We start from the raw sequence: 11,205 nt of genomic DNA on the forward strand, positions 1-11,205 counted from the left end.
GCCAATCAGGTCTAATTTCTTCTTTCTTGGCGACAACAAGCTTCTAATGATAGACCATATTGGTCCTCTGCATGTTTCACACGAGCTAACTGGTGATTTCTTAGCTTTAATAACAAGCAGGTCAAAACGGGTTCAGGGGTTCATGGCGTCACCTTCGAGCTCTTTGCTCTGGTTTTCGTCTCTTTACATCCTAGTAACGTATTCACATGAGAAAGCTCAGCTGTGACATACGGTAGTTTTCAGTTCACTTAACTTATATCCATTAGGTACCCTTTCAATGGGTGGCAAAAGTGGTGTGGGATAGGGATTTTTGTACCCTTCACAAAATAGGAATTGGGAAGAAATTGACTGTATAAATTGGTGCAATTGGTAGAGATGTATTATTTGTGTAGCTTATCTGCCGCCAATCTTGTATATGTGTATTGTACATGTGTGTGTGAGACATAACAGCTGGTGTGTTAAGCTGTTGATAGTGGCACCAGTCCATGGATGTAATGAATCTGTGTTCACTCCTTCTACAGGCTAAGGGTGAAACACTGACTACGTTTACAATAAAGGTCCCATATTTTGGTTATTTTGACCGCCATAGAGTGACTCTCTAACATGGACCTGGTATAAAAGTGTCAATTTAATTTGAAAAAACACCTTGGTCTTGTCATACGAGTGTCCAGAAAAGGCCCTTCTGGCACCTACTTCTGTTTGACCCAGTTTTGTATCCGCTTTGTCCATATTTGGCTAAGAACACCTTTTTCCTCTGATTGGTTGTCTCCGTGTAGAAGACCCACTCTTGAGAGTACACGTGTTTATCGTGTTAACAACGCTGGTCTGGGAGCGGAGAGGAAGCCAGAAATCGTCGCTAGTTACAGAGATAAGCTTGAGAAATTTCGGCAGAAAAAAGGTCTGGAACTCAGGAATGCATGAACAATTTCAATTCATATTTCACATGTTTACTGAGGCACCATAGAGACAATATTACTTCCTAAATACTAGAAAAAGTTGGTTTGTGGACCTTCAACACATAAATTGTGTTATTGATATAGTTTGTTCTCGCTACGTTTTCACTCTCTTCATGCTCTTAATGCACTTAATGCTCTCGTCCACTCTCTTAATGCATCATCAAATGGACTAACCTATACTAATTTCGTGTAATGCTTAGCCCATCCCTGACTTAAGGCGAAAGTCAGGGTGCATCCCAAATTTATAGCCGGCCAATCGCAGGGCACATATAGACAAACAACCATTCACCCTAACATCCACACACAACGGCAATTTAGTCTGCAATTCCAACATTCCAAGCACAATTTTGGAATGTTGAAGGAAACTGGCGTGCCTGGAGTAAACTCACGCAAGCATAGGGAAAACATACAAACTCCACACACGAAGGGCGGAGCCCAGATTCAACACCCCAACCTCATAACTGTGACGCTAATTTGCTACTTGTTTCAAACATTTTATTATTTTGTTTTGCCAACAATATAAGGACAAGACAGATGCAATGTTTGTTCCTGGCTTCCAGACAAATCTGATTTAAAAAAAAAAACACAATCCCAAAATAAATCTTTCCTGCCCCAAATTTTGAACCAATTAATCTGTAGTCAGAATTCATTCATAAAATCTACCTTTTTAGCTGTGACTGATAAGACTCCAACTCACGCTTATTGCCATGAATTGTGCAAACCAAACCCTGAAGTTGCCTTTGTACTCAAAAAACAAACAGTACTAAAATTAACCTCCAATAATGAAGAGGTAATAATAAAAAGCCACCCATGGTATCGCGGCTCGACACCATAACATACCAAACGACAGCAATTTGTGCTAAAATGCACTCTGCGGATACTGTACTTTCTTCCTGAGAGAAAATATTGGTGGAACAATTCAATCAGCTGTGGCAAGGAAGGATGTTTAACATTGTATCTGTGGCGATGAAGAGTTAGCAATGAGGTGTTATTATATTATATTATTATATATTGTAAATTGGAGTGGTGTGGAGAGAAAATGACTTTACTATTTTACTCTACTATCACTTTACAAAAAGGAAAATACATATAAAAGGTTGTGCTACTAAAATTCTTCATATAACCTGCAACCTTCTGGTCCCATTATACAATTGTCATGCGCTACTAACCCAAAGAGTCTATCGTGTGACATTATTTACTATAAGAGACCACAGTACATTTAAAATAATGTAATGATGTATTTATTTTTACTTCAGTTCCAATAAAAAAAAATATTCATAACTGAAAGGGAGCAAAAACTGTAAAAAAAAAAAAAAAAAAAAAAAAAAAAAAGTATAAATAAATAAATGTTGAGCCCTGCTTCGCCCTGAGACAAACACTGACCTCGAACTGTGTCACTGACAGGAAATACAGTAAGTCCCTGGCAGTGCTCTCCACACAGGAAGTCTACATATAGTGACAGTCATCTTCTTCCTCTCTCTGTCACACATTCCATCCTGTGGCTAACACATCCCTCTCTGGACTACCAAACAAGGAAGTAGAACTCATAAATAAATATGAGGTAAATGCATAAAAACTAATGATGCAACCCTCCGGCCTTCCTGTTTGAACTTTACGTTTTATCCGTGCTCACTTGGGTCTTCTTTGTGTGCTCCGGCTTCTCCCGCATTCTGAAAACATGCATTTTAGGTTCATTGAAGACTTGTCCATTGGTGTCAATGTGAGTTTGAATTCTTGGTTGTCTGTATGTGCTGATCAATGATTAGCTGGCCACCAGAGTCCATGGTGTACCCCTCCTTTCCTCAAAGTCAGCTGGGATAGGCTACTGCTCACCCGTGAACCTAATGAGGACAAGTGGTATAGAAAATGGATAGATGGATATTCTCTTTGTTCTCCAGCACATACTGTTAGTAAGTAGACAAAAATACCAATTTAAACAAGCGGAGAAGAAAATAAATGGCATAAATATTGGATAACTTTATCATGAATAGCCAATACAAAGCAGGCATAGAAAAAAACCACACAAGCAGAACATGCAAACTCCACACAGGCAGGGCTAGGATTTGAACCCCAATCCTCAGAATCAGAAACATCCCCAAAACATGCGTGGTAGGTTGATTGGAGACTAAATTGTTCGTAGGTGTGAATGTGAGTGCGATTGTTTGTTTCTATGTGCCCTGCAATTGGCTGGCGACCCGTTCAGGGTGTACCTTGCCTCCCGCCCGAAGATAGTTGGGATAGGCTGCAGCACGCCCACGACCCGAGTGAGGATAAGCGGTAAAGGAAATGGATGGATGGATGGATGGATATGTATTATATTATATATTATATGTATGATATTTAAGTTTATATAAATGGGGAATTTGGGGTTTTTGTTTGCTCTGAGCTATAATCATCAAAATTATACAGATATATTTTAAATATGAGTGTATTTCTGAGTGCCGGCACAGTGAGCGACTGATTAGCACATCTGCCTCACAGTTCTGGGGACCGGGGTTGAAATCCCGGCCCCGCCTGTGTGGAGTTTGCATGTTCTCCCCGTGCCTGAAGGGGTTTTCTCCGGGCACTCCGGTCTCCTCCCTCATCCCAAAAACACGCGTGGTAGGTTGATTGAAGACTCTAAATTGCCCGTAGGACGTAATTGACAAGCGTGCGTGAGCGCCAGTGACGTGTGTGAAAGTGATTGACATGCGTGCATGTCAGTGACGTGAATGTATTTGACATGCGTGCGTGTCAGTGACATATGCACATGAGTGCCAGTGACATGCTCATGTGAGCCGGTTTGACTCGTGTTTATGAGAGCAAGACTTTCAATTGTGCGTATGAGTGTTTGACTAGTGTTTATAAGAGCATTTGTTTGACTAGTGTTTATGACCGCCTTTCAGTATTGTGTGTGAGTGCATTTGAATCGTAAGAGGAAGAGCTAATCCTGAATAATGTCCCTAACGTCCCCTCATACTCATTGCATTTAATGTATCATCATGAATCAGTGAGCACTGCATAACATTGTGATCTTGGATGATGGGATGCCACACTTTTTGCTTAAAGTCACAGAGCTTGGTTTCTTTCTTTTAAAAAAAGTCCCCAGTGATGTTTGTTTGTGGTCATTTTAGCTGTGCACTTTTAGCCATTCCTGTAAATTTTACAGTTATTTACCACATACCTTACAGTAAAATACTTTAAAGTGATTGTACAGTAATTAACTACAGCTTCCACTGCATCATGGAATTTTGGTTGACGTCACAGAGAGTTAGTGTATTTTGCATGCAGCAGCATTGTGAAGCTATGTGCTCCCAGCATGCATTGCGCCATAGACTGTTGAACAAAAGCCGTGATAAAGACGTTAATCCTTAATGTTCACAAATGATAAGGATTAACGTAACATTGATCATGTGTGTTTATGTTACCGTAGTTTGTTGAATGTGTCTGATTTAACTCTCACGTTGCATGCACGTTTTTTCATGAAACCCTGACTGGGGGTTGTGTAGAGTGGGTAGAGTGACATCCCAGACAGTTCTGCTGTATACTAAGTGAATCTAAGAAAAGCATTACCTGGCCTACCTCTTCTGCAGACCAAGAGCTCCTGTTTACCTTCTGTAACTCATCCGCCCCGCAATGAATGGAAACATTGATTTGACACTGTGAGTTGTCAGTGAGTAATGTAATCAAGTTTACAGTAACGTACACTGGTGCTGGTAAGTTACTATAAAAACCCTATGAAATTTCTAACAGTCTGTTTTGCTTGTGGCTGAGGGCATAAAAAAGTGTGCAGTGTGGCAAAGACTCTGGAACAGAAGTGGCCATTTTTCAAACTAAAGTGTCAGTGGAAGTGATGCATGTAAATGAAGTTCCGATTATGGTTATTTGTTTGAGATATACTTATTTTACAGTAGGAGTGTAAATTTATGTCTATGTAACTTGAGGGATCAGATGTCATAGCTTACAAAAGACAGTGTTGCTGTTGGTTTTCGAGCAGTCGTCCGGTTGCCAGGTTGCAAGTATGGATGCCTCTGACCAAAGCTACTCATAAAGCTTTTAAAAGCTATATTCATATGGCTTTGTTACTCTGTGCTGTAATAGAGAGCAGTTATGGCTAAATGTCTGCCCAAACATCCTTGCACGTATTTTGTTCTCCCACTAAATATATAAATAATAAAATAAATGAGATTTTATTTGATTTGGCGTGACACACGCACGCATACTCGTTTAAGTCCACACACACACACACACACACACACACACACACACACACACACACACACACACACACACACACACACACACACACACACACACACATACACACATGCACATAATGGCCTGTAGTACATTAATAGCCTTGTTTTTGATGTGTATCTCCATCCGGTTAGCATGTTTGGAAAAAGCAATATCATTTGTTATCCATTCCGCTAAATTGAATCTTCAAAGAGTGAGAAATTTCCAGTGAGTCTGATCAAATCCTGAGGGTCTGTTTGTTGTATGGTCACACAGTCGGTTGGGTCTTGTCAGTGTGTTTGTATGTGGGTACCAGTTGCTTTGGGGTTGTTTGTAGCGATAAATAAATAGCATAGCCCTGAGCGAGAGGCGTGGTTGTTGAAATATTTCTACAGTATGTTTTATTTATCACAGCATTGTTGCTATAAATATCTTCAAATAAGCTACATGCAGTAACCTTATCTGATCCCAATCCTGACATGTCCCAATTGTTAAAATATTGTATGACTGGAAATGTTCTTTATATTGTAGAAGTGCATTGGCAACATATGTACCCAACATAATATAGTCATTGTGTGGTTATGTAGAGTCACCCTGCAACCCATGTTTACTGCATTTCTGTGGTTGCTTTCTAAAAACACATTGTATCATTTCGGTCAACACAGCAGAGCAAAATCTTCCACTGGTAGGTTCCGAAGCGGAATGCCGAGTCATGTGATGCTCAAGAAAGCCACCAAAAATGTGTCTCGAATGACAGATTCTTGTGGTAAAACACAGCAGTTCATTTTGTCCCTCCATTTTGTCCATTCCAATGGTAATTTATTTGTTTGTCTCGCTGTAGTTTTTTTGCGTCATTTCCATGTTTTTATACACAGTTGCAACACAACTAACATATTTACCATCAAGCACAAAACAACACACATCTATAGTTGGTGTTGAGTTTTTGTTGTTGTTTTTTTAAAAAGTTGAAACAGTTCAGATTTTAGATCTCATCTTTCATTAGGTAGGCCTTAACAGCTTTAAAAGCATCTATGTAGTGTTTTCAATGACTGTCTTGCTTATGAATAACAATCTTAAGGGCCAAGTGTGTTTATGATGCAAGCTTTATGACCTGCGCTTCCAACTTTTGTACCATCCATCCATTTTCGGATACTTACACCTTATTTTTAACATAACACTTCACTAAATCTGCCGATCTTTGGATAAGGACTTTAGTTAGGGCTGTTCAAAATTCAGTTTGTTTTAGACAACTCGAGCTCTAATGTGAGTGATTGTGATGTTTGTTTAAAGGTTCCATATTTTGGCTATTTAAACCTCCATAGAGTGACTCTCTAACATGGACTTATAAAATTGTCACTTTCATTTGAGTGTCCAGAAAAGCCCCCTTTTTTGTCCAAACAGTATTTGGATAAGACCGCCCCCTTTCTTCTGATTGGTTACCTCTGTGTAGAAGATCCACTTGTGAGAGCACACGTGTTTGTTATGCTGACAGCACTGGCTCTGGAGCGGAGACGTAGGCGGAGATCTTCGCCGGTGACGTAGATAAGCTCGAGAAATTCGAATGACCTGATTTCAGGCCTCTCGGCATAAACATGTGAAGACTCAGGAATGCGTGGACGATTTTAATTCATATTTCACATGTTTACTGAGGTACCAAAGAGACAATATTACATCCCAAATGCTGGAAAAAGTTGGTTTGGCAAAATATGTCCCATCTAACATTGTAAGACATTTATTTCAGCAGAATATTCCCAGAAAATACCTTAATACCAGCAATAGTTTATTTTGAATATATTTTCTACTGACTGAAGTATTGCCGTCTTTTTGTAACTGGAATATTGTTTTGGCTGTAAACCTGTCAGTATCAGCTGCATCCACAGTGTCAGCTTGTCCACATTTTTGGCAGCGCATCCTCCTTCTTTCACCCCCTTCTTCTCCTCCTCTGCATTCCAGCTAAATGCTGAGCCTCCGCCCCCCGCTTTCATAATCCAAATTAAAAAAAGGTTTTCTCATGCATGAGGAGAGAAACAGGCCTGCTCTGCAAACAATGTGTGGCTTTCTGGACTAGCATGACAGCATCGATGGAGTGAGAAGGAAAGGGATAGAAAAGAATATAGCGATGGAGAGCGCTATGTGTGTCAAGTGAGGGTTTCTGAAGGAGAGACAAGCTGTTGAAGTCAACTCCCACAGTCTTGGAGCAAACAGCTTTGATGTGGTGGGAACAAACCTCCCACATAGCACTCAATCGACAATTGCCCTGTTTAGGATTAGTAATCATATCTTGTATGATTATGATTTGTAGGGGGTGGTGGTGATGGATAGGTTTCTAAAGTCAGTGGACTTTACCAACAACTACAGCTGTAGCAAAGTGCTGTACAAAAACATAAAAGACAATAATCAAAATAATAATAATACAATCATGTCAAAAAAGTAAAAAAGAATGTTCTTTTGTACTTAAAATAGAAGCGATCGCTTTACATTGGCATGTAACATACAGGAGGTGAGCTTTATTCCCTCTTGTTGCACATGTCGTGTGAAGCTGTTGGGAGAAGAGAGACAGGAGCGAGATGAAAGTCTCCAACGACCAGTATGAGGGCGCCAAGATCCTTGATGTCCACGGCCGAGACACTGAAATTGTAATCTCACGATCACAGCGTGCATGACGTCGCTCACGTTTGCTACAAGCTGAGTTGCAAGTAAACGAGCAACTGGATTTTTCTAACAGCCGATAGTTCATCCATTGGCGAGTAACACACATAGAACACATCTGCCGTTCTTCTGGCAATCCCAAATCATCTCACCTTACTACTTGTTTATAGAAAGGAATTGTAGTATTTTGAACGATTGCCGTGAGATTGACTGGTGACCTCCAGCCTACCTTTGACCCTAACAAGGCCAAGCGCTACAGAAAATGGATTGTTGGATTTGGTATTGTCGGGCGTACGCCAGAGAGCTCGAGTAATTGGATTGCTATCTTTTCTAATTTCATATTTCCGTCTTCATACATCCACATGTCCATCATATCATCTCTCTCTCTCTCTCTCTCTCTCTCTCTCTCTCTCTCTCTCTCTCTCTCTCTCTCTCTCGCACACGCACACGCACATAGGTCACGCTCTTCCGCGTGTCTTTGAAGCTTCCAGCCTGGAATGCAGGTTGTCTTAGTCTTAGTGGAGCAAGCAGCAACAGGTCCACCTCCTGAGAGTTTGTGGATACTGCCGCACTAACGATTCGAGACAAAAGAAGCGGCATTTTACGACAAACAGACAAACTCCGCTTCATGGGAAAGGAGCAGCGTTGATGAATTAGTTTATTTTGAGGTATCCAGTTTAATCGAGGTCACTGACAGGATTGAGCCAGTAACAGGTCAACCATGACGGCTTTGCATTTGCTGGACAATTGGAAGAAGGTAATGATCACCTTGAGACTAGAGGACTGTGTTAAAACCACATGAAACCTGGGGGGGGGGGGGTTTCCTTAATTTTGGTTCCTTTTCTAGTGCATTATTGCATGAGGTAGTTTAACTTATGGAACTCTTTAAACCTGTTTTGTGATTTACTGTTGGGAGGCTGAATCAACAGAATATTGGGTCTGTCTGCAGAGGAAATATGTTGATGTTGCAGCAGGCTTTTGTTATCTCGAGGGCAAAGAACATTAGAAACATACTTTCCTTCTCTGCTGAATATCATTTCAGGCATGCAAATACAGTACCCCCATTCCCTGTTCTTATCATTTATGTCTTTTCTAACCTTGTTTCAACCACAAATTGGTTTTCTCACACATATTCAGCTCTAAGCAGAATGACACCACTAAACAAGTACTCTTGTATCGATGAGGGGGGGCCACTTCTTATATGTTGACATTATGGAAATATAGTGATAGCACAAAAGGGATTTTTGTACATTTTTGTGGCAGTTTTTGTGTGTTTTCATATTCGCTTAGAGCCAAAGCGGCTGATTTCCATTCAATGTGTGAAGTAGCACAAGGGATTTAAATGAGTCGACATGTTACCTCCTCAGTGACGAGAAGAACATGCGGCTAAATACTCTCTACCATATGGACTGTGAGTGTGTGTGTGTGTGTGTGCTCGTGTGTGTGCGCGTGTGTGTTTGTGTCCTGTCAGCATGAATCACATGTTTAGGGGTGAAGCGAAAAGTAGGAATCCTTCCAACACCCTTAAACAATAGCAATGGGGCATGTGAAGACACTTTCAAAACATTTACTATTTTTGGTACGCTTTAAACACTCGCTGTACACTTCATAGGTAGATTTGCTTAGTACAATAAGATCAAGCAGGTGTCATTTTAACTAAATGGATGAATTATCTTTATGTTTTAGCATTAAAAACGTTTTACAAATTCGTTCATTCCCAAAACAACACACATAGGTCTCATTTCCTGTGCTTTGTACCAATGCAGTATTTTGTAATCATTTAACCAAAAACATGAAACCTAATGTCATTTTACTCGTGGCTATCTTAGAGGAAAATACAGTAAAAAAGAACATGAATTTCATTCTCAATCTCTGCTAAATTACACTTTCCTCTTGAATATCACAAAACCTTGTGATTTCCTAATATTAATTTAAACCTAATTTAGAGTCTTCAATTAACCTCCCATGCATGTTTTGGGGATGCGGGAGGAAACCGGAGTACTTGGAAAAAAATCCACGCAGGCACAGGGATAACATGCAAACTCCACACAGGCGAGGCCGGATTTGTCCTCAAGAAATTTACATTCATTTCCTCACTCAGGATCTTCATGTGAGCCAAGGAGACCCAGACATCTCGATGGACATGGACCGCCTCAACAGGAATGTGCCAGAGAGCGACGCACGAGCCCACCAGATTTTAAAGGTGAGGTTGTGTTTTGGGCATGTATCACAGCGATGAATGCTGATGTGAGTAGAGAGTAAAATAAACTAACAGAAGATGAATATTCTTTGTTTACAGTACTGTACATCAACTGTGTGTATTCCTTCATACATGGGCTCTCTATACCTATTTCATAACTGAATTACCACCATTACCCTGCATGGCAAGCCAGTCAGAGCAGAGGATGCCCGCTGACAACATACTGTCAGTCAGCATGTCTTAATACAGGAATGTCCCACCAGAGTCAGTGATTAGTTGCAGCCAGAAATTGAATGTCTCATTTTCCATTCCTCGTGTTCTGTTTCTTCTTGTTAGTGTGCCAGACAGAGAATGAGGTGAGATTCCTCTTTGAAAACCTTATGCAGTACGGCATAGTGATAAGAATGTATTTAAAATATTCTCATCTAATTCGCTTCTTATTTAATTTAATACAATACAATTAATTATGAGAAGGCAGTGCACTGACACAATAAAGATTGATGCTAGCGATAAGAGCCTAATATAGCCATGATTGTTAAATGTTCAATCTAAACATATGGAGTTGAGAATGCACTGGATTAAGGTTTTGTGACACATTTTTTAGGCAATTAAATTAATTAGTAAGGATTCTGACAATACCACTTCCATACGTCTGATTTCTTTTTTTTTTTTTTTTTTACTCTTGTTAAGACATTTTGAACTGTTCAGATGAGTTTGGGAGGACAATCGTGAACAGTGCTGACCTCAACTCCATGCATTAAAAAAAACATGATGTATGGCAAGATCCATCCATCCATCCATCCATCTTCTGAGCCCCTTCTCCTCACTCGGGTCGGGGGCGTGCTGGAATCTATCCCAGGTGTCATCGGGCAGGTGGCGGGGTACACCCTGAACTGGTTGCCAGCCAATCGCAGGGCACATACAAACAAACAACCATTCGCACTCACAGTCACACCTATGGGCAATTTAGAATCTCCAATTTATGCATGTTTTTGGGATGTGGGAGGAAACCGGAGCGCCCGGAGAAAACCCACACAGGGACGGGGAGAACATGCAAACTCCGCATAGGCACGGCTGGGGATTGAACCCGGGTCCTCAGAACTGTGAGGCTGACGCTCTAACCAGTCGACCACCGTGGTATGGCAAGATGTATGATTTTATTTGAATAATTCTGATAATGCAAGT

General features: G+C 40.6%; 1 protein-coding gene across 14 annotated transcripts in view; it reads left to right on the forward strand.

The window, feature by feature from the left end:
• The window catches only part of phldb1b (pleckstrin homology-like domain, family B, member 1b), a 120,245-nt gene that overhangs the window by 25,898 nt on the left and 83,142 nt on the right, over window positions 1–11,205 (forward strand). For 5 of the 14 annotated variants that reach the window (XM_061681053.1, XM_061681063.1, XM_061681057.1 and 2 more), the window contains exons 1-2: window positions 8,305–8,577; window positions 9,922–10,023. In XM_061681053.1, the coding sequence (XP_061537037.1) occupies window positions 8,542–8,577; window positions 9,922–10,023 (138 nt within the window). In that variant the 5' untranslated portion in view covers window positions 8,305–8,541. Of the gene's footprint in view, window positions 1–2,435; window positions 2,518–8,304; window positions 8,578–9,921; window positions 10,024–11,205 lie in introns of those variants that run through there. The other 9 variants (XM_061681055.1, XM_061681056.1, XM_061681062.1 and 6 more) reach the window with 3 other exon arrangements.

Source organism: Phycodurus eques, chromosome 7, assembly GCF_024500275.1.
Source record: "Phycodurus eques isolate BA_2022a chromosome 7, UOR_Pequ_1.1, whole genome shotgun sequence".
Classification (NCBI taxonomy): Eukaryota; Metazoa; Chordata; class Actinopteri; order Syngnathiformes; family Syngnathidae; genus Phycodurus; species Phycodurus eques.